Source organism: Gobius niger, assembly GCF_951799975.1.
Source record: "Gobius niger genome assembly, chromosome: 14".
Lineage (NCBI taxonomy): Eukaryota > Metazoa > Chordata > Actinopteri > Gobiiformes > Gobiidae > Gobius > Gobius niger.
Genome location: NC_136865.1, coordinates 14,395,961 through 14,419,463, shown reverse-complemented (window position 1 = coordinate 14,419,463; position 23,503 = coordinate 14,395,961). Strand labels below are relative to the sequence as shown.

Genomic DNA, 23,503 nt, shown 5'->3' with positions numbered 1-23,503 from the left:
AAGTATTTACTGAAAATAGTTTAATCATCTAATTCACAATAACAATGCAGATCTGAGGACCATCTGTCTGCATCACCGTACAATTGTTGAAGAAAAATCTTGCCATTCACCGCACATGCAACAGACCAGACTCAGCCATCTCACCACTTCTATCATACACAATGATAATGGAAGTATAATGAGTCGAATGAATACGCCACACATGACGCTTCCATTTCAATATTGTTCCTGTTTGCACCATCTGGAAATTTTTTAAATTACCACATTATGTTTTAAGCAAAAAGAAATGTGGCCAAGCAAAAATCCAATGAGCCACAGTTTCAATTAGTCACTAATGCACCCATGGGAGATGCTTGGGATAATTGAAGCTTTCGATTTGAGTGGTATCAAACAGATGCACAAGCCATCCAGTCTGAATGTGAATTGAACATTTCTTTTTTCGGTCTGTATATGGCCATAACGATTTAAAATAAAAAACTTTCCATACAAGCTTAGCACTGGGATAGAGACAAAACATAGATTTTACAAAAGATTTCTCTTTATTGGTGTGGGCCCTGAACAACCAGAAAACAATCATATTACAGATGGTTTAAGAATATAAGAACAATAAATAACTTGTGTCCATATACATAAATCAGTCATTTCTTCACTGACAGCCTATGAAAGTCGACAGTGGCATAGAGACTCAGAATCGAGTTGAGAAAAGTGATCAACTTTGAGAAGTTCTTTTTTTTTTTATTACTCGCTTAGGTCATTCACAGGATTTTTGTTGGAGCACATCGTAACCCATTTCGTTTTCTCTACATAACAATAAACACACATTTACAAAGATTTACAGCACTGCGTTGTGGGAGATGGGAGTGCCTGTTGAGATACGCTGTTGCCAGGCAACAAGAGCAAAGATAAAGCTAGTAGTTAGTTTCTAAAATGAGGCTTGGGTGGAAAGTGGATGGGGGTACACATGAGGTAAGTATGGGATTTGACCTAACCTTACAGACAAAATGGTCCTATCAATCGTTAGAATAAAGCACAGAACATTAATCAGTGTCCTTTATTGTTTGTTCCGGTAAAAATACTTATTCAGGGCAAATGTTACACACAGCTTTGTTGGAAGAAAATCACTTTTAAGCACCTTAACCTCAGCTCCCACATACTGCAGTGGGTGACATTGGAAGCTCTCCTTTTTCATTGTTGAATCTGGAATGGGAAATGTGGCAGGACTGACACTGGCATCATCCAAAACACAAGAGAATTTAGAAGGTAGTGGGAGGCAGTGAGCTGCTGTTGTCATGGTGATGTCTGGGATTAAGATCAAAATAAGTCCCACCAGTCAAAATGTCAGGTTGTCACTTACAAGAGGGACACTACATCCAGTCTGTGATCTGTCCCCATCCTCCCACCTGGATGTTGTCCATCTGCAAGAAGAGGGGTCTCTCCTCCGTTCATGCTCTTCTCTCCTCCTCTCTTGCTTCTTTCCCACTGCTATAAAGCAGCTCTCTAAATATTGGGTCCTTTGATCCTTCCTGCCTCCTGTAGTCTTGGAGAGGTATATGCTGATGCAGCCAAACACATGGCAGCCTCACAGTATCCAGGGAGACCTTGTGGCCCAGCTTTACCGGGCCGACCAGCCTCTCCAGCTGCTCCCTGAGGTCCTCTCTCCCCATGCCGACCATTCCGTGCCACTCCATCGATACCAGGAGGACCTGAGGCCAAAACACATTTCATGCATCAAAAAAATTAAGAGTGTCATTTATGAAGGCTGGTGCAAAATAGCGAGTGCAAACTGAAAAGCAGCATATAGTAGCTATTTGTGGGCATGGTGCATCTACTTTACCATTTGAAATGGTATGTATTACAGAAATAGGGCCCTAAATCAGACATGAAAATGTTGCTGCTTATCCACTTTAGCATGTGCTTTGCCATGAGCAAATGCTTGGTAAGTTGTTAATAGATTTTTAAACTAGTTAGTTCTAAGGATGTTGTCATCCACCTCAATAGCCAATTTGTAGCCTACTTAGAGCAAAGATTGACTATTACCTGATTGGATAATTTCCAACACTAAAATTGGTCTTGAGAACATTTTGAGCAGTGTTAAATTATACGGATGTGCATGCATATATTAACCCTGGGCGACTGTGTTCCTCCCTCCTAAAATAGTGTGCACTCTTGCAATCCTATTACATTCAACAGCATCTGTTAAATGACTGGAGTTAATGATGCTTTTAAAATGCCTTTGAGAAGACTCTCATGTGGCGCAAGCTTTAACACAAAGTCCTTGGCTGGTCCCCATTTGGCCAGTATCAGAAACCAATTTACATTCAAAATGCCAGCAACTTAAGTGCACCAGGGCTGTGGTTGAAGTGAGTGTTACCTTGTATCCCTGGGGGTCCGGGAGGCCCTGGATGGGGTTTACCTAGATCTCCTCTTTCCCCCTTTGCCCCTCTTTTTCCTGTGAGAAAACACACATTGTATTACACAGGAATCAGAATAATAGGACAAGGTATTACCAACTAACCAATGTATTAGTTTACCTTTAAGTCCTGTGTTGCCAATCTGTCCAGGAGCCCCAATGATTCCAGGAATACCACGAGGGCCAGGCAGTCCATGAGGGCCCTGACCCCCAGCTGCACCAGGTGGACCAGGGGGCCCAGGGGGTCCCATCACACCTGCTCCACCAAGCACAGCTCTTTTCGCACTCACTGCAACTGCTGCAAGCCTCTCTGTGTATCAAATATGGTTCAGCTACTCAATGAGTCCATTAACATTGCATTTCTCGCTCAAATAAAAGAATACTATTAGAATCCATCTGAACAAATGTCTTTTTAGAGATAAAGCTCCAGTCTAGATGCTCACCTTGCAACATCTTGAGCACCACTTCAATGATATGCTGGTCTGATGCGTCACGTCCCTGAAGGAGAGGAGCAGGTTGAGGATGACAGGAGCCCAGCTGGGGTCTGCTTTGATAATCATTCTCCGCATTGTTGGTGCCTCTGTATGGGCCTGTATGTGAGCTGTGTGACATGCTTTGATTGAGAGTGACGCAGACTCACCGTTGATCCTGGGATGCCTGGCATGCCCGGAACTCCTCGTTCCCCATTCAGTCCCCGAGGACCAGGCAGGCCCGGTGGGCCTTGATCCCCTGGTTTGCCTGGGTCACCAGTTGGACCATTGTGCCCTGTATCACCCCTAATTCCTTGCTATAAAGAAGTAGAGTAAATAAACATGACATGATGACATTTACGTACATAGATGGAAAGATCATATTTTTACTCAAGCAACTGACCTGTCCTTTGGGCCCAGGTTCACCAGACATTCCCTGTCATAATAGAGAGTTATTTTACCAAAACAAACTTCACAGAAAATGAATTGTATTGATTGAGTGTTTAATAAAGTGTCACTGTTTAATATCTGGATCACTTGAAATTACACTTCCTCCACATCCTTTTTTCAAACTACCAACGAAATGTAAACGTTAAGAGTAAGTCATTTTACCTTTTCACCTTTCTCACCAGCTAGTCCTTCAACACCTGGGTCACCCTTACACAGACAGAGGTGACAATGTGTTTATTAGCTTTCTGGTGCATAGCTTTAAGTGCATAAAATAACGTTGTGCAAACTTACCACATCTCCCGTTGACCCGACTTTTCCTTGGAAACCCTGAAAGAAATTCTCAGTAAGTGCAAATGCAACACAAAAGATAAAAGTACTTATTATGTTAATTCAAGCCTGGAAGATTAGAGAAGAAAAATGTGTTCTCGCAGTGCTAAGAAAAGGGAATGGAAGCAAAGATATAATTTCTATTTCTTATAATATTTCACGCATTTAATGTATCTTAGACTAAATGGCTTGGATATTTGAGTAAACACTGCCCCCAATGGATAAGCCTGTGTACTCCAACCAAATGAACTGCAAAGAGAGAAAGTTTGGGGTTGTAAATAATGAAAGAGGACATGAAGTCAATTGTTGTAAGAGGAGAGGATGCAAAAAAGGATGGGGTTGAAAAGAAGCGTTTGGATGATTTGTAGATTTAGTTGATTCATCTTTGCTTTACATCATACACTTTATTGTTCTCGGAACTCTTCAAAGTCACATAACGAAAGAAATTACACACACAAAAATAGCATGAAGGCAACCACACCTTGTCACCCTTTGTGCCACTGAGACCCTGAGGCCCTGGAACACCAATAGGTCCGCGCTCCCCTTTACTTCCCTGTCAGCACATATATGTCAGATAAATTGAGTCAAAAACACACAATTCACCATAATAAGTAAATCTAAAGTAAACACTGAAACTCACAGGCTTGCCTACAGGTCCGGCAGTACCAACAGCTCCCCTCTGACCTCTATCGCCCTGTGTAAGTATGAAAGTTAGACACACAAGTTGGAAATGTAACTAATCATCGTTGCTGTATTCATGCACACCTTTGGCCCAGGGACGCCCTCCATGCCGGCCTCTCCAGGGAGACCAGGCTCACCCTAAGGAAACAGTACATTCTCTCATAAAGGTCTCTCAAAAAGGCAGTGAGGATGTGTGTGTGCTGAACTGTACAGACCAAAGGTCCGGGGGCTCCGGCCATGCCAACAGGACCTCTGGGTCCCGTCTCTCCCTGACAAAGGAAGATGAAAAGTGTAAGGGAAATAACTGTAAAATGCAGCTAATTAAAATTTGTTTTGGTCTCACATTCAAAATGACGATAGATAGATAGATAGATAGATAGATAGATAGATAGATAGATAGATAGATAGATAGATAGATAGATAGATAGATAGATAGATAGATAGATAGATAGATAGATAGATAGATAGATAGATAGATAGATAGATAGATAGATAGATAGATAGATAGATAGATAGATAGATAGATAGATAGATAGATAGAAAGATAGATGCATAAATACCGTGTCACCAGGTCCACCTTTTGTGCCAGGACTCCCAGTTAACCCCTAAAACAAATCAAATGTATAAAATTAACATTGTAATTGTGCAAGTATACTTAGAAATTTGGCTCAAATGTTTTTAATCTAGTATTACACTCTATCCTGTATTATGGTTTAGATCGGGTCAGGGTTATATGAAGTTGTGTGTGAGTATGAGTTGTTTAAAAAACAAAACCTAAAAAAGTGTAAGCGCTCTTTGAGTTTGTGCCAGTGTTGGATCTGCTGCAGTGACAGCGGAGTGTGACTCTCATGGCCCATTACCCCCTCATCAGAGCAGTGCACTCACAAACCCACACAGGCTTACCCCACAGAGGAGTGTGCTTCTACAGCCTCTGGTATGATTGTGATAAATCGCCGGTCATGAGAATGCTATTTCAAGGTGGCTTAACTTCTAAAGTGCGCAGGTGAGCGGTCACTGTTTCTGGATAACTGCCCAGAAAAGAAAAACACACTAATATTTAAAGGATGTCAGGCTGCGTTTCATTGATCCTTTTGGTTCACAGTGATCTAAGTAGCATTAACATTTCATTTGCAGTGAAAGAAATGTTTACATGCATGCACAGTCCCAACCAAATAAACAAATATATAAATTAACTATCTGGTACAAACCTCTTTGCTTTCGAGCTTAATGCAATTGAACACTGTCCTCATAAAAGAAATAAATTAAACAGTAGTGTTGTCTACTGGTTGTGCCATCTTTAATTACATATAGAGTATAATGGTATCATGATGTACTTTTTTAACTTGTTTTTTAGGAACACAAAGGTTCGCTAGATTTTTTTTTTTGAGCAATTTAATATTAATATATTTTTTTCTGTAAAAACTAAATTCTGTGAGTCTATTTGCATCTTTGTAATTTCTATCTGTCTACTTTAGATAGCACAATACATACAATTACCCAAACAGTGTGGCTAGCATGCTGTTATATCAAATTGTGATGAACATACAGTAACGATAAAACTAGAATATGTATCACTCACTGCAGTTCCCAGGGGACCAGGTGGGCCAGGTCTGCCCGCCTGACCAGGAGCACCCTGTACACAGGAAGAAGCATTAGTAAAGAGAAGTTGGAACTTTTGCTCATTTCTGAGTTGTAACCCTTGCCTTGATTCCAGGAATACCAGGTGTGCCATCCTTTCCATCAATCCCTGGCAGACCCTGTAAAAGCAGAGCAGAGGTATTTCATTTTGTTATTTGGTATTCTCTTCAGATATCAGCAGAGCCGCACGGTGAAGAGAAAACTCACATTCTCGCCTTTTTTGCCCACTGCTCCTTGTGGCCCCTGGATACCACGGTCACCCTGCACAACAGAAGCAAATCCATGTCAGGGTATTTGCAGCACACAGCAAGATGACAGACTTCCCAGCAAACACACTCTTTGGCCTTATTAGACTGAGAATAGTTGTATGCATATTATCTATATACTTCATTGCAAAATTCACAATGCACTTGCTTTGTCTCCTCTGTCTCCAGACTCTCCAGGTGGTCCTTGTGGTCCCTCTTCACCCTGAAGCGAAGTTCATATACAATCAAGATGAGCATCTTTTAGTAATGCTGATATTAACAATAATGTCGTGATCTTACAGGAGGTCCAGGAATGCCAACTGGTCCTGTGATGCCTTTGTAACCAATAGGCCCCTGTTGGATAAGATTACAAGTCCGTCAGTTCAGGTTAGTGAAGCTGCTAAGTCATTGTGGGTCCACTTTTCATTGTGATAAACACATAATTAATGCTCAACTCACTTCACTCCGCTAATAGGCAGTACACAGAGTTCCCAACACCACTCTCGCTTTGGCTCCGCGCCGGGGGTTGCTAACTTGGCTAACACGGCTAATGTTAACAGTAAGACGGATGGCTATGGTGGATCATTAACTACAGATGGAGGCAGCCTGGACCCAGACAACCCCAACTCATTAGAGGAGGGGAGAGATTTGTGCTAGCATCATTTCCATATGTCCCCATTGCTGGTAATAGATGATGTTTGTGTAGCGGGGGCAGATCTAACTGTGCCTCTATGGAGCTTATCTCTGTGCCCAAAGAGGAAGAAGACACAAACTTTTATTTGGGCTATCATTGTGGGAAAGCATACTCACAGCTTCAGCTTTAGGACCCATCATTCCAGGATAACCTCGGAGACCCATGGGACCCTAAAAAAAAGCAAAGGTCATAGGTCAATCGCTTCATAAACGTGGTGAATCATCATCGGAATAGTTACAAAGAATCAAAACATTGCACTTACTGGGGGCCCTGGGATGCCCTGTTCTCCTGAGATGCCAATCTCTCCCTTGATGCCCTACACAGGAAAGAACACAAATTGTGTGAGTTTCCCACACATCTTTAAGAACAGCAACGACATATGGCACATTGAAAATATTTCATATAAAGGGAACAGTTTGTCTGGGAAGATAATGTAACAGGAACACTTTCATACATTGAAGATGGATTGAGATGGAGGGCATTTTTATAGACCAGGTACAAGAGAAATCTAAACTATAGTAACTAAACTATATGTATAAATTATACATATATGCTGAAGATATGCATCTATTAGCATTATTTTGACACACATTACTTGTACTGGAGAAGAGTATTTATTAAATCTTCACTATGTAAATATGCTAGTTGAGGTTAGTTGAGATTGAAGTAAAATTATAAAAGGAAATGTCATTTATTGGTCTAATTTACACTGAACTAGCCAATGTAAACCTTTGGCCTGGCAGTGGGAGTGCTAACCCACTGCGCCGAGTGTTTCCAAGTGCTGCTGGAAGGCTGGTTGTGTGGGAAGATCACAGGCTAATTCTAAGGGCTGGGCAGGCTGTTCCCTGGGAGCCCAGCACATGCTCATTAACCGGGCTGAATATAGAGAGGTGAGAGGGCCCCACTGAGCTCTGCCTCTCTCATCTCGCCTTCATGTACCTGCTTCACTGCACCAGGACTCAGGCCAGGGCCAGGCCCGACTAATCGCACCCAGATTAGTGCCAGTCATGTGCCGCAGGAGACGTCATTAGTACTAATCCCTGCTCCTGCCGGTCATGCATGATGGGCAAGTGTGTAGACAACTGGATAGCAGGGACGGTCTATGTCAGATCGCCACTTCCACCAAATGTCAGACTTCGAAATACCTTGTTAGTCGCATTCACAATCTTAATCTTATCACGATTCATTCCACTTTATATCTTTATAGGCTACTGTCTTTAGGTAACTAAAGCCATCCGTTAGCTACTTGTAAAAGTTCTTGTCACTTAAAGCAGTACTATGTAACTTGTTTATCTTAATAAATCCTTTTCGTAGTCCCTCTGGGGGTAATACAAGTGTTAATGGGATGATTGGCACCCCCTGGTGTCTCTGGCCAGAAAACCACAATAGGTGGCGTTCGCGATTCATAATTCTATTTCAGTTGGAGGGCAGATGCTAAAACAACTTTATGGGAGAGAAACCGTTTTTGAAAGAAATTTCCAAAACTATATCATCCAAATGTTTTCCCTGATCATCATTTGATAGCCATTGGATTCACAAACCTGTCACATTATTTTCATGGCTGCAAGTCCTTTCTACTGACCAACATCACGCTCATGTTTTTGAATTTTGTCACCACTTTGGACGCCTTTTACCCGGCTGCATATATGGTTTGACCCAAAAAAATTGCTACAAAAGGTTTTTCAATGGTTTTCTGTAGTACCAGGTGTGCTTATTAACATACTAAAAGTCTACCAAAATCTGACCACTGGAAAGGTCTAATTTTCAAGATGGCGTCCAAGAGGGTGGCGAGATCCTTAAAATGCCCATTACTCCTTTATTATTCATCCTAGACAAGTCATTTTGGTGTCTAACCCCATGTTTTGGGTGTCTAGGAATCCAATGGGCTTGTTCAAATTGTAGTGACATGATCACATAATTATGAAATAGAAATCGTGGACAAAGACTCTATATATTAACATTAGCGAGTTAATGATCAAACATGACAGCAGCAGACGCAACGCTATTTTTCGATCAAGCTTTAGTTTTGTGTGATTTGGTGCAGGAATTACTGAGAAATTAGCAACAAAATAAGACTAATAATCTCCATTTTGAGCGTTACCATGGTTGCCACAATAGAATTTTTAGTTGCCCTCCGCCTCAATTATAAACTATGGGCTCTTTAGAATGTTGTGAACGTGAACGCTTTCTTGCCTGCGGGCTAGCGCCACTTAAACAGTATTGTCAGCCAACTCTGAGTGAAAAAAAAACATCTCCATTGTGTAAGTGAATGTACAATATCCCTCTCCCCCTTTGCCTTTTCTGTCATCGTAGTATTTACTCTCACGGACAATTAATGAGTAAAACCGTAACATGCTACGACACCTGCAGTGGCGCTTATGGCCTCTAGGGGCATGAGTTACTTAGTGCTGCTTTAACTTATGTGTCATTTGTTTTATGTTTCATGTTGAATCGAAAAAATGCCTAGTAGTGAACAATGGCCGATAACAATTCTGATTGTGATCCTGTTTTTGGTTAAATCCCCGTCACCTCAGTGCATCATCATCACCCAGCACAATATTGTTGTTGTTTTTCCATATAAAATGCATATTTACATAAGTGAAGGGGACCTGAGAGAAAAACATGATATAGGACAAGGATAAACAACACAGCCATACAAGAGGGAAGAGGAGTTTGTGTGACTTTTTAACATGAGGGCATATGAAGAGGTTATTGTATGATCAATAACTTTCAGATCAATTTACATACATTTTTTTTTTAAACTTGGAACTTATTTGCAAAGCACACACAATCCTGATTTTAGCAGGGCTTTAGCCTGCTAGGGGCGCATGTGTGAGTGTGGCTCACACATGGCTCAACACTTTCACTCTACATTTTCAATTTTCATAGTCCAATTCTGAAATTAGTTTTGCAATATCAGGTGCCTCATGACTGTGGTTTGCTGATTCATAAAGCTGCAGCTGTATGTGAAGCTATTGCTAACAGTTAAGCTTAAAATAACCAACAGATGACAACCAAGAATAAAATACATTATTTCTTACGTTGTCATATTAGCTTGCTTACCGTCTTGCCAATGCTTCCTGCGTCTCCAAGAATTCCAGCTCTGCCTTTGTGTCCCTTGGAGAAAAATGTTAAGAGTCACAAATAAAATATCATTGTGGCTGTTTGCATGTTTATTGACATTCACCTTGACTCCTTGTAGTCCCTGTGGGCCCTTTGGTCCTGCTGGACAGTTAAGAGGACACTGTTGTAGAAAGAGGGATTATATGTCTATTATGGAGAGTGAATGAGTGCCAAATTGCATTAGATAGTTGTTCTTACCTCGAAGTTTGCGCTCCCCTCTTCTCCACCAAGGAACTTTCCGGGTGGACCCTGCAAGTAGAACGCAGACATTGGTCAACCGTTTGAAATGAGGATCTTGACGAGACCTTTTGAACACAGCCTGCAAGTAAACAGTCTTCATTTTTCATATAACTTTAACACAGAGATAAAATGTATCCCTATTGCCTCAGGTGTCACCGCTGCAACTAGTTGACAGGTCATCTCATTCAGTCAATTATCCGCATTACTGAAATTGGATAGTGCACAGAAAATAATCACTCCAAACAGATTAAGAGTACAATCATTGTTGTTTGTTTGTTGGTTTGAGTGTTTCCTTCTTCATATTTACTTGTTCTCGCAAATCGAAAGTGTCAAGAGAAAGGACAAAATGACCTGGATTTCAAAGGATTCCATTGCTGTTTTTCATTTTGTCAAAACACAGATCAATAATACCAAAATAATCACACAATTTCTCATCAATTGGCCCAACAAATGGAAACTTTCCAAGTCTTTTCTTAGACTAACGGCGTGAGCACATTGCTGACGCAGCACAATCTTTCTCCATCCCTCTTCCTCTCCCTTCATGAGCCAGGTACAATTTAAGTAGGGCACATACATTCATGCTACAGTCAGACAAGGCAGTCCACAAATCTAAAGGGAGATTATTTGCTTTTCATTGCAACAGCAGCGAAACCACACCAGCACACTCCCTTGAGCTGGGGCACCACGTGATCAGGAATAGAAAAGCATGCTTGAAACTGGGCCTATAATATTGCATGATGATGTTGCTAGTTGTTTTGCCACTCAGCTTCACTCATCTTCCTTTCATGACATGAGTTGGCGAAAGGGTGGAGCAGCATGTTTGGTTCTCAGGTGGGGGATATCAAACTATCATATTATAGAGGATCACTTACTGCTTTTCCAGGAGGACCAGGAAGTCCCGGAGCGCCAGGTGGTCCCATGAGACCCTGGCAAAAACACAAACACGAGATGAGCTCCAATGTTCAGCTGTAAGCTAAAAGGTGAATTTGTCACAGACAGTAAATACACAAAATAATTACCTTTGGTCCAACTGGCCCAAGCTCACCAGGAAGACCGATCGGACCTGGTGCACCCTAGCCACACAGTAAAAAAAAAAAAAAGCATTTATAAAATTGCTGTGAAAACAAAAAAGGTCTTAAGTGAAAAATGTGTAGTGTGTACGGTACTTACCGACAGTCCTGGGAGGCCCATTCCCTGTTTATACAAAGGGGACAAAGGGTTGCATCACTGAATAACAAGTGGAGCCAGTCCATCAAAGTATAAATTAATATTTGTGAAAGCCCCTCGACACTAATGCATAGAGCCTACACAGTGTCAGGGTACTGGGTAAACAGAGCATGAGACAAACAAAGACACACGGGTACACAGCTCAGCCCATGTCTGTTACAATTAATTATACAAAACTTAATGAAGTGAGCTAAGACTTCCTGAAGTAACAGTAGTCCACAAGGCAGGATGTCCTCTCTATGTAGTACTATGTGAGCCAGATTTAACGAAAATGTGGCAACGAAACCGATGGGTATAGAGCACCATCTAGTGGAAAAACGTGAGCTAATATTTCTTGTGTTGCTTTGTGCATGATTAGATGGGGCTAACAGCCTTGTGCTAACTGGCATGGGTAAACACATGCAACATATTAACTACAGTTTACAATTATGTGAAGTTTGTTGGCCATTTAAGCATGAAGAAGAGGCTCTGCAGTTTGCCCTGTAACTGGTTAAATACATTTGTTGTGAGGCTATTTTGACTTCAAGCATCGATATACTATACGTTACAATTAGTCTCAGGGCCTTTTATTCTGAGATTACATTGTGTTCAAGGGTAAGGAGGAAACACACTCACAGGGGCACCGGGCTCTCCATTTGGACCAGGTTGACCCTGTAAAGTGTTCACATGTAAATTACAAAATTCAAATCTTAGTACATAAAGAATGCTACAAAACTTAGAAAGAATAAGGCCTCTTACCTTTGGGCCAGGATTTCCTACAGGACCACGATCCCCCTTAGCTCCAACTATACCCTTTACAAAGGTGAACAGAATTGTTAGTTTTTTGGGGGGTTTTCCCCTCCCACAGCCAAAACCCATGATACAATAGATTAATCAAAGTTGACACTTTTATGTAGGGAATTAGGAAACAAAAAGTAGAGGTGAGATTCCAGAGCGGATTAAAATCTAAATCTCAAAAGAATGCCCACCTTTGGAGTTAGGGTGAGGTGGGGACAGAGTAAAAAGGTTCTATGATGTGTTGCATTACATGTTGTTATAGTCAAAATGAACATACATCTATGCCGTTCTCTCCTGATGGCCCATCCACCCCTGGTTCTCCAGGCTCACCTTTCTGTCCCTGAAAAAATTAAAACATAGCAAGTTATATATAAAATGTGAATGCATTTAAACAAATATATATATGTTGGTAACACTGTTGGGCAAACTTACAGGAGGCCCAGGTGGCCCAGGAGGTCCTTTGTCCCCCTAATGAGAAGGAAAGTATGATGTTATTTAAGCCACTGTTTATTTTAATCAAACTGCTGAGATGAATGCAGACATTAAAAGATGACTCTTCTATAAAGATACAATACAGAATGACATATTGCCACAAAGCACAAAATTGATTTGTTAATATTTCAAGGTACTGGTGTGCAAATGCGTACAAGTGTATAATTAGCGAAGTATCCGGTCAGTGTTTGTAAAAGCTGTGTGTTGTTAACCCTCTGAACATCCCAAATGTATCAGATTACTGCGACATTCTGCACAGTATTAGCCCAGGTTTCTCTCAAAGACCCCTCTCTATACTGGGAACAGAGTCCCATTGTGCCTGAATGTTTTCAAAAACACTGCCCTCTACTGGTAAGACTTCTGCATTACAGACAGGGCTCAGCAGGTATCAGTCCTGCACAAAGCTGTCCTTGTAGCCAACCTGTGGGGCACACTGTGGTGGATACTCACATCTATGCCGTCTGAGCCAGGAGTGCCAGACGGACCTGGGAGGCCGGGCTGGCCCTGGGGACCAGGTGGACCTCTCTGAAAACACACACACACAAAAAATACAATTTCAGCACTGTTATTATTTTTATTATTATTTTCTCTCTCGTATATAGAATAATTACCACAATGTAAGAGAAAGAGAGTAAACAATCCACAATTAACTGACTTCAGTTATGTCAGAACATGAGTTGAATAAAAAATGTACAAACTATGCACGTCCACCCCCCATGAACCAACCTCTGCCCCACACCAAGGGCTTGAGAGTAATTAATATTTAGATTCTGATGAAAATTGACAATACATCTTTTGAATTGAATTGATCAAAGAGCAGGAATAATGAGAAAAATTAACAACAATTAAACGGCATTAGAATTAGAGCAATGATGTTCAATGGCTTATTGTTTGTACTGTACAAAGCACCATATTGATCAGTGAATGATAAAGCAGCATTGATTGCTGTTATTATAAAGATGGCAGATGAAACAGAAAACTCGGGAGGAATGTGGTGGGAGGGGTCATGTGACCGGTACAGTTTACCCCCTTCCCACCACCCCCCACTGTCCAATTAGATATCTCCAAATCCTCTATGATCTGTAAATCCACTGGGCTGAGAAAATCCTTCAGGTGAAAGAAAATCACGCCAAAAAAAAAGGATTTATCCAGAAAAAAAGGTTTGCGTTGACTTCTACCCTCCAAGGAGATATTCAGTTGTAAAAGTGCAATGTCGATAGGTGTGTTGTTGTCCGAGGAAATAAACTTTTGCGTAATCCTGGTCCATGAGCAAAAATAATCCAATGGAAATGCTGTAATCCATACTTTTCTCATGGAAGAAAATCCACTGTACCCCATTGTAGCATCAAACATGACCTTTGGTTTTACATGTCACCAACCGATTCAGCAGTCTCTACACTCCAATCATCAAATAAACAACAAGTATATTAGCCCATCATATTGCTCTCCATGCACTCACCACTTGGGCCAGCGTCAGGCACAGGACATGCAGCAGGACCCAGGTCTTGAGCAGGGCAGATAGAGCAGCCATGGTCCCGGTTTGGCCCTGGTCGTCTCACCTCAGTTCACCAAATCCTCGCTGGTTACTCCGCTCTGTGCTGCCTTATTCCTCTGCAGGCCGGCACGGTGCTCTACTGGTGAAGCCAAGGGGGATGGGGGGCTGTGTGCACTGCCCCACAAAAAAATCCACTTGGAGAGGACAGGAGAGAGGAGGGTGGAGAGGGCACGATGGGGGAGAGGGGAGAGGGGAGGGTGGGGAGGGACCAGGAGGAACAGAGGTGGGATTCGGTCCAGTTTCAAAGAGCATCCTGCATGACAAAAGATCTATTTAATAATAATAATAATAACAATAATAATAATAATAATAATAATTTCTAATAATAGTTTCTTAAGTGATAAAATGCAGCCTCTGTTATTCTATTTACATGTGCAATAAAACTAAAATCTGAATCAAGTGTGACCCCCAGACTGGTAACTTTTTTCTTTGACCCACTGATTTAGGGGGGCTGAGATTGCTGTTCTCTTTTCTCTGCTAGTCTAGGATTTTCATTTTGTTCTCATTTAATTTTAAAACATTTAATTCATTCAGCTGTTAATGGGTGATAGGAAGGCAAGGCAAGGCAAGGCAACTTTATTTATACCGCGCATTTCGTACACAAGGCAACTCAATGCGCCTAAGCTTGTGAAGGAAGAGATTGCTTCTGTCCCACTAGGATTAGTTGAGATATACAGATTTGTATTGTCTGCATATGTGTGGAAGCAAACAATATGGCCAAGTGGCGGCTTATAAAGGCAGAAGAGCAAAGGTGCTAATGAACTTCCTTGTGGGACCCCATAAAGAATCTCTCTTTGTGAGCACAGGTGGTCCCCGAGAGTGACTCGAAATATTCGATCCCTAGGAGCAAAGCCACTGTAGTACGGTGCTGGACAGACCGCCCATGCTCCGCAACCGATCGGTAAGAATATCATGATCAATCGTGCCAAACCCGGCACTAAGGTCTAGTAGAATCAGAATAGATAATTTATTGTTTTTGAGATTGAGTCTAAGGTCACAGTCATTTTAATAAGCACAGTTTCTGTACTCTGATCTTTCCTTAGACCGGACTGGAATTCTTCCAAAATGTCATGAATGGACAGAAAAGAGGTAAGTTGGGCATTTACAACCTTTTCTAAAACCTTCCTGAGGAACGGTAGTCTCGCCAACCAGACTCCGCTTCTTTACAGAAGAGGGTCTGGCACAAGCCCCGGGTTTCCAATATGGCCGCCTGTTGATTTCAATGGCCTGTGCTCATTGGCGCAACGAGCCAGAAAAAATTCTTACTTCCGCGTTAGTTCCGTGTTCATTGGGCCCAGCGAAAATTTTAACGGCTATTATATGCTTGTATAATTTATACTATTAATTGTTATGGCCATATTAGTGGTCTTTTATCATTTCAAATAAAAAACACAAAGAAACCTGGATGTTTATTACCCATGCCCATGATTCTCAGCGCGACGAGAGCGAGCGCCGCAGCTCGGCAGCAGAGCGCAGCTCCACCGTATGCTGAGCAGGTCAACGTCGCTCAGCCTAGTTTTTGATGTAATATAATATCTGCTCTTCACTTTTGGAACTGTTTTCCAACGTTTAATTAAAGGTTAATTATACTTCTACAATTGACCACATGTCAAGTAAATTGTATATTCTCAGCGCGACTAGAGCGAGCGGAGAATCAGCCTTGAGTTGAACAGCAGACCCAGCTCGCAAAGTGGCCTACAGCCCAACGCGTATTTAAAGATCTGCACCTTTTTCCCCATGTTTAAAAGACACATTCAACTTTTATTTTTCACCATTATGACAAAGTCAATGTCAGTTTATACCTTTGTAAGTGTTAAATAACCGCAATTTTGTACAACGCAGCATTTGATCCATTTAACTTGTGACATGAACATAAACATGAAATGAAGGAGACCCACTTTCAGACGTAGTATGCAAATGTTTAATATAATAGATCCATGGTAAATGTCCTGTACAACACAATTACAGTTTTACCTTATTTAAAGTAATATTTTCAGTACATTTGACCTTTTCTGTGTCTTGTTTGGCATATTGACTTTTCTTTTACACACCATCATTAAAAATATCAAGTATTTGTTGCTATAATGCTTCCTTATAGGAGCTGAATTTGCATGGACACACTGAAATGTTATCTAGTATTTTATGTCATGTAACATGTAATCAAAGTGTGTATATGTAGAAATGTGCATTTGTATGGATGGAACATGAGAACAAGAATCATTGCAATTTGTATAATCATAATTATCAACAATGGCAAAGTGATTAAAACCATCCTCTAATTATTAGGCTGGCAAGATCTATTATAATACATTACATTGCATTTCAACATTTGCAGTTTCGCAATATATCACAAGTAAATCAGCAGTAGAAAAGAGTAGAACATTGTACAGTTGTGAGTAGTGTTATTTTAAATAATTTTACTGTAGCAGAATTGCAAAATTAGTTTAAAAAAAAACATTCTAGTAAAATAAATCACCATCAACATTTATGTCAATTGTCTATGGCATTGTCACAGAAACTAATAGATGTAAATGAAATGCAATGAAGCTTTTTTTGTACAACATACACTAAATTAATGATCTTGCAAAAAAGAAAACTGCCGCAATATATTTGCAGAATAGGCCTAGAACACTATACGCAAAAAACAATCACTGGGTTTTGCCCAAATTGTACATTTTATTGATTTACACCCGATGGCAGCAGTTAAAAAAATAAACGGTAATCCTCTGCACTCTGAAGAACACGTGGTATTAGCTTCATTTCCAGAAGTGCCCGTAATATCTTCCATGACAAAGTGAAAAAGAATAATGCCCAAAGCTGTTATCTACTGAGCTACAAACTCAGCCCAGACCACCTTAAGTTCTTTTCTCCGCTGTCAGAGCACAGAGTAGATTCAACGACAATCCCAGACTGGAACAGGTCTCCTTCTGGACAATACAAACATCTCAGGTATAACACATGCATTCTCACATAAAGCTTTAACAGTCTGAGCACGACTCTTCCAACAAGAAACCAAGGAGTAACTGCCCCGTGAGGAGGAGATGGTGACCGGACTCAGCCATCAGCAGCATCTGCTCAATATAGGAAGAATTACTGAGCAGCAACTTTATTACAGTTTTATTTGTGGCTATGAAACACATAACAAACTAACTGAAGTAGTAATAGCTAATCACCAGTTAGTAAAGAAGTTCATACAAAGCCGCACCTTCCATATCCGTAGTGGACACAGATCCTGCAGCAGACTCCTCTCTGCAGCAGACAGCCTCAGTGAAGACAGAAAAACATATTGTCATCCTTATTATACTAGAGTTCACATTTCTGGATCACAAGACCAGAATGAGAAATATACAGATCTCTACTGTGCAATTATATGTCTATTACGTGTAATATAATCACCAGTCTTTTTACATTAGTAAACAAGTATGATAGCATGTTTGTTTTGTAATTTTAACATTACTGTTGTCTGTTTTCTGACCTTCATTTTTGTCTTGCTTTGCTAAAACAATGCATAGAAAGACATGCAGTGACCAAGGGTTAACACCACTTTTTATTTTCGTCTTGAACAGCTCAACATGTTGCTTTTTGTTCATTTTAATGCACTTAGCATTGGTTTGAGAGACGAAGTCAATTATTAGTTATTAGACAAACTTGATTAAAAATGTCACGTCATTATATATTATTCAATGAACCAAAAACTAACAATTTCCAACTCCTGGAACTAATATTAGCCAGTCAGATATTGTTCAGATCGAAATGTGACGGCAAAATAGCAGGGAAGCGTCCGACGTCATAGACACTATGAAAACTAACCTTATTTTGCTCTCGAGACGTTTGTCCAAATAACCAACTTCTCACTATGTATTAGGCCTTGTCACTATTGTAATTCGATGCACATACAGTTTATTTTAATGAGCAAATGGGATCGGGGTACTGTCATCTTTTAGAATAGCTTCTGTTTGTTTAAAAATGGTAGTTGTAGTAGTTTCTGTTTGCTATTTTCATAAAGCTACATTCTATAAATAACTGTGGTGTATGCTAACATTTACAATCACAGAATACATTCTGTGTGATACAAACTTACTTGCAAAGTGAGTTTTGCGTCCTCTTTTCTCTCGGTTCCCCATGCTGGTCTTCATGCTGCTGCTGTTGTTGTTTTTCCTCCGAGCCCACATGTGCTCGTACACGGACGTCGAGGGCGCGCTCTGCACGTGCCCGGCTGCGCTGCCGGCACCACGTGCACGTTCTGACCAATCAACGCGGCGGAAAGCTAGAGCGTGGCTAGAGCGGAGCTCGGCTAAGTCCTTACAAATGTATTTTTTAGACGATACGTAAATTTCGAAGGGGAAAAAAGTACATGATGTTAATGTAGATGATAATCGACACTAAATCCGACGTTTGTGAAAGTTGTAGGCGTCCTGTCAGCCGAATACGGACAGTTTTTTTTCGCATGGCTGCTCTATGGCAAAAATCCTTTCTGGGCCCAATGTGAATTTGCTGCTGCAGTACCATCGAGTGGCCGTCCGCCGACCGGCGCGCGGGCAAGGGGGGAGTGTCTTATCCAGTTATTATTATAGATCCATGGTCTGGCAACACTCCATTGCGCGCTTTCAAAGGAAGTGACGCAGCGATATGGAGCCTACCGACCAATCAGAGCAGCTCCCTGAACGGGCGTCACGTTGTTGCGCCTTTGTTTTGTAGTTTTTCAACACAAGCAACCACTTCACGTAATGCTCCGGTATGCTTGTATTCTTAAGTTTTTCTGACATTAAGGTCAGCACACACTACACGACTTTTCCAGTCGTAAACGATTTTATATAGAATGGGGGTCCACGCTACACGACTGGATTCAGTGCGATTTTCGAACGTCTGGGGTTCACACTTGGCGACTGAGAGTCGTAAGAGCGAACACACTACACGATTCTGACAAACAGCTGATGTTTTATAACACTGTCTGTCCTCTCTACGGCTTTGAAAACTGACCCCAAATCCGCTAAAATATATAATAGGTCTGTGTTTGTGAGCGTGGGATAACGTGTGCGGGTCCCGATTGGTCAACGGTGTCAACAATGTCACTACACCGCAGCGCTAGGCTAACGCAACTACGAAGCCTTCAACTTGGCTATAGTTCTGTCAAATGGAGATAAAAGTTGGCGAGAGGAAGAAGCGGGACGTATTTCAGTGGATTTAATAAGAAAAGGAGACGGGCCTCAGCCTCAGGATGGAGGAGATAACGGAGGAGACGGAGGAGAAACTCAGTAAGTGCCGCTAAACTCTGTTCGTGGTTGAAATGTAGCTGGAAAGGGTGGCTGTCGTGAACTTTTGCTGATATAAAGTTGTGCTGTTTCGTGTGTGGGGCTGTGGCCATGAAATGAGTTGTTTGTGCCGCTGGTTTAACAGAGAAGTGAAAGAAGGAGGCGTGGGTGTCGGTAAAATCACCCACGTTATTCCCGTGCGTCCAAAATCTGGCTTAAAAATCAAACATGTTTGATTACCTACGACTGAAGTCTAGTCACGTCTTTCTACCGCCCACACTACACGACCCGACTCGAAAAGACTCGGCACAACTGAGAAGAGCGAAATCGGGCTTAAAAGTCGTGTAGTGTGTGCTGACAGAAGTCATTTACTGAACTCCGTGTGGCAGGGAGCGCCATTATGTCCGAATGACTACAACTTTCTTGTCGCTGTTTCTGTCGTCACATCCGCTATGTTCTCATTGGCTGCTATGCGCTTCGGTTGTCCCACATTAGTCCCGCCTCAAGCAGTAGCTTTTCTACGACAGGGTCGCCAGACTAGTCTCCTGTTTATTTATTAATAAACATCGGAGATTAGTCTGGATGCCAGGCTAGTAGTGTGTGCTGACAGAAGTCATTTACTGAACTCCGTGTGGCAGGGAGCGCCATTATGTCCGAATGACTACAACTTTCTTGTCGCTGTTTCTGTCGTCACATCCGCTATGTTCTCATTGGCTGCTATGCGCTTCGGTTGTCCCACATTAGTCCCGCCTCAAGCAGTAGCTTTTCTACGACAGGGTCGCCAGACTAGTCTCCTGTTTATTTATTAATAAACATCGGAGATTAGTCTGGATGCCAGGCTAGAGGAACGGTAGGTTAGAAATAGGTCTGTAGTATCAAGGTTAGGTTTCTTTAAGAGGGGTCTAACCAAAGCTGTCTTAAAGGTGTTAGGGAAAATTCCTGTCCTGAGGGAGGTGTTAACAATAGTACTGTAAAAATCCGACACACAGTTACAGGTTTTTTGAGGAATAAGGCTCGGAAGAGGGTCAACTGATGAAGAACTGCATCCTTAAACAGTTGTGAGGAGGTCAGTCAATGTAGTTTCATTAAAGTCCAGAGAGAGCCAACAGGTGAGTGTCTAGATGCGCAGTCTGAGTGCCATTGGTTGTGACTATCTATATGCTTTCTCTGATAGTTGTAATTTTGGTCTGAAAATAATCAGCAATTCTTCACATTTCTCGGGAGAGGGGTCCGGCTGAGGAGGAGGCTTATTGAGTAGGTGGTTTATTGTTTTAAAAAGAACTTTGGCCATTAAACATATATAATAGATTTTCATATCACATGCTCTGGAGTGGGCAATGTGAGTGGATCCAGTATTTTGTTGTTAAAATTGTATAGAAATGGGGGGCATGCAGTGTACTTTCGAACATAAAAAAAATATGGATCAGCCTGGGTGGCGCAGTGACTGAGTGGTTGGCGCTCTTACCACTCAGCCTTTCTGCGTGCTGTTTGTGTGTGTTTCTTCCTGGTGCTCCAGTTACCCCCATCTCCCACCCCCATCTCCATCAAGGACTCGTTTCGTTTCCTGGGCACAAACATCACCCAGGACCTCAAATGGGAACCAACCATCAGTTCCCTCATTAAGATGGCCCAGCAGAGGATGTTCTTCCTGCGGCACCTGAATAAACTTCAGCTGCCGACCAAGATGCTGGTGCAGGTCTACATGGCCATCATTGACTCCATCCTCTCCTCCTCCATCCCCATGTGGTACCCTGGTGCTACAGACCGGGACAAGCATCGACTGTGGCGCATTGTGCGTGCTGCTGAGAAGGTGATTGGCTGTGAGCTCCCATCTCTCCAAGACCTGTTTACCTCCGGGACCAGGAGGTGTGTTGGTCGGATCACAGCTGACCCTTCTCACCCTGGCAGTCTCTCCCCTCAGGCAGAAGGCTACGGTCTATCCAGACCCATACTCTCGCCACATGATCAGTTCTTTCCATTCTGCCTCTGACTCCTGAACGATAACAAGACCCAATAACTCTGTATCAGACTCATGACTGTAATAACCTGTTCCAGCCATTTGCACTGCTCTATTGGACTATGTGGTGTGTTCACACTTAATGCACCTGCACATCTGTGAATACGTTCATAATGTTGTATGACAAATTGTTGTTGTCTTTATCAAATTTTTATTTATTTTAATCTTCTTGATGCATGCCTCTATAGTTTTCAAGTTTTTAATAGTTTATGCTTATCTAAATTATGTGTTCTATGTTTTCCATTTCCTGTTGCGTGATTGAACCGAGAAAAAATTTCTAGTTTGTGAACCTGTTCTCGAACAATGGCAATACAACTATTCTGATTCTGATCAAAGCCACAGCATGTGCAATATGTTGGTGATTCTCTCCATGAGCTTTGCTCGAGCTGCACTGCTGCTGCCCATTAACCTGACAGGTTGCTGCCCAGTGCAGAGGCATTGAAGGATGGGTCAAATGCGAACAACACATCTCCAAAGGGTCAATGAACAACCATCAGCTTTAAACCTAGCTGTGGGCACATTGTCTAAATTGTCATAATGATCAAATACAAACACAAGGCCTCACTTACTCATGGCAAGTGCTTATCATGTAAATATTTTAGTTAAAATTGTAAACAAACAAAACCAAACAATAACAATCATTATTTGAATTTATGTATCTATGGGGGTGTCAAGCTCAACCGTACGTCAGTCTACAGCACCATTTTGTCTGAAATGATTTATTTGTGTATCATGGCCATGGTCTGATAGCAATTTTGTCCTGTTCGGTAGTAAATACAGTTAACTACAGACTGACACATTATCAAACACACCTGTCTCCGGACACTTCTCTTGAAGCAGAATACAGTTGTTTGCTAGCCTCACTCAGAGGCTACTTTGCAGAGTGGTGTGAATACTTCTGTGTTCTGGTGCAGCACATTTTCAGTGGCTCAGCTTAGTCAGTGACGAGTGACCAATTCTATGGACTAACAGTGCACTCTAACAAGTGAAAGAGGGAAGAGGCCATAAAAACGAGGCTTTCAGCTTGCTTGCATGTAGTGACATCTAGTGGTCACTAACCAAAAGATAATTTGGGTGAATTTTATAAAGGACTATGTAGTGACCCCTATTGCACACATGGTATATTACACCAAGTAAGGCAAATCCCATACACTAGATGTCAGTAGAGACACGCTACTCCTCAATCGTGAAGCATAGTTACTATGGAGACAGCAGCATATAAGGCTGACACAATTGGTCCTCTTCGAGATGAAGTCAGGGCCATGAATGCTAACAGGAAATACATTTGTTTGAACATTTTGATTAATGGCAAGCGATGAGAAACACAACAAACTCCTCGTAAACACCAAACAAAGAAGCCTGTGCTGTTATGGCCACTGAATGAATCATACTTGAGAATATTGCTAGGATTTGTCCACATGAAAAATGTGATATATTGCTACTATGACAGGACATGCTGCAGTTCGGATTTAACCTGGCTACACATGGAAGTATTCACGTTTTTAGGTTCATTTAAGATTATTAAAAGAGTTCTTCAAATGTGGAGTTTTGGAAGAGCATGTTCTAATAAAAGATCCAGAATGACCACCTACTGTAGTAATAGTTGAACATTCAGTCCTGAAATTGCAGTATACATTTGGTAGTAGGCCCTGGTGGACAAAATAAACTGTGCGTAAATGGAGGTAGGCTACTTACTTAAGTAGAATATGTTGAACATTGTTGGATGACCACCTGTTTTGTTTTAGGAATTCAACCTTCATCTCCTCCATCTGCACAAGAGAATAGCTCTATAGTGACCACCATCACTCAGGCACACACCACAGTCATACACAGGCAAGGTGTCTTGCCCAAGGTTACAACGACAATATGCGGTCAGGTTGGTGCTTGAACCGATGACCTTCAAAT

General features: G+C 41.6%; 1 protein-coding gene across 1 annotated transcript; it reads right to left on the bottom strand.

Annotated features, from left to right (window-relative positions):
- Positions 1-559: 559 nt before the first annotated feature.
- On the bottom strand, positions 560-14,417 carry col9a2 (procollagen, type IX, alpha 2). Its single transcript, XM_079570654.1, has 32 exons — positions 14,234-14,417; positions 13,225-13,299; positions 12,715-12,750; positions 12,560-12,622; positions 12,244-12,297; positions 12,121-12,156; positions 11,449-11,472; positions 11,298-11,351; positions 11,151-11,204; positions 10,237-10,287; positions 10,103-10,159; positions 9,979-10,032; positions 7,178-7,231; positions 7,032-7,085; positions 6,522-6,575; positions 6,391-6,444; positions 6,184-6,237; positions 6,042-6,095; positions 5,918-5,971; positions 4,899-4,943; positions 4,554-4,607; positions 4,423-4,476; positions 4,298-4,351; positions 4,139-4,210; positions 3,622-3,657; positions 3,493-3,537; positions 3,284-3,316; positions 3,051-3,197; positions 2,854-2,908; positions 2,532-2,720; positions 2,372-2,449; positions 560-1,703 (listed from the first exon to the last, which is right to left on the bottom strand). The coding sequence occupies exons 1-32, from the start codon at positions 14,303-14,305 to the stop codon at positions 1,498-1,500; spliced, it is 2,076 nt and encodes a 691-aa protein (XP_079426780.1). The 5' UTR covers positions 14,306-14,417; the 3' UTR covers positions 560-1,497.
- Between the last annotated feature and the right edge of the window lie 9,086 nt (positions 14,418-23,503).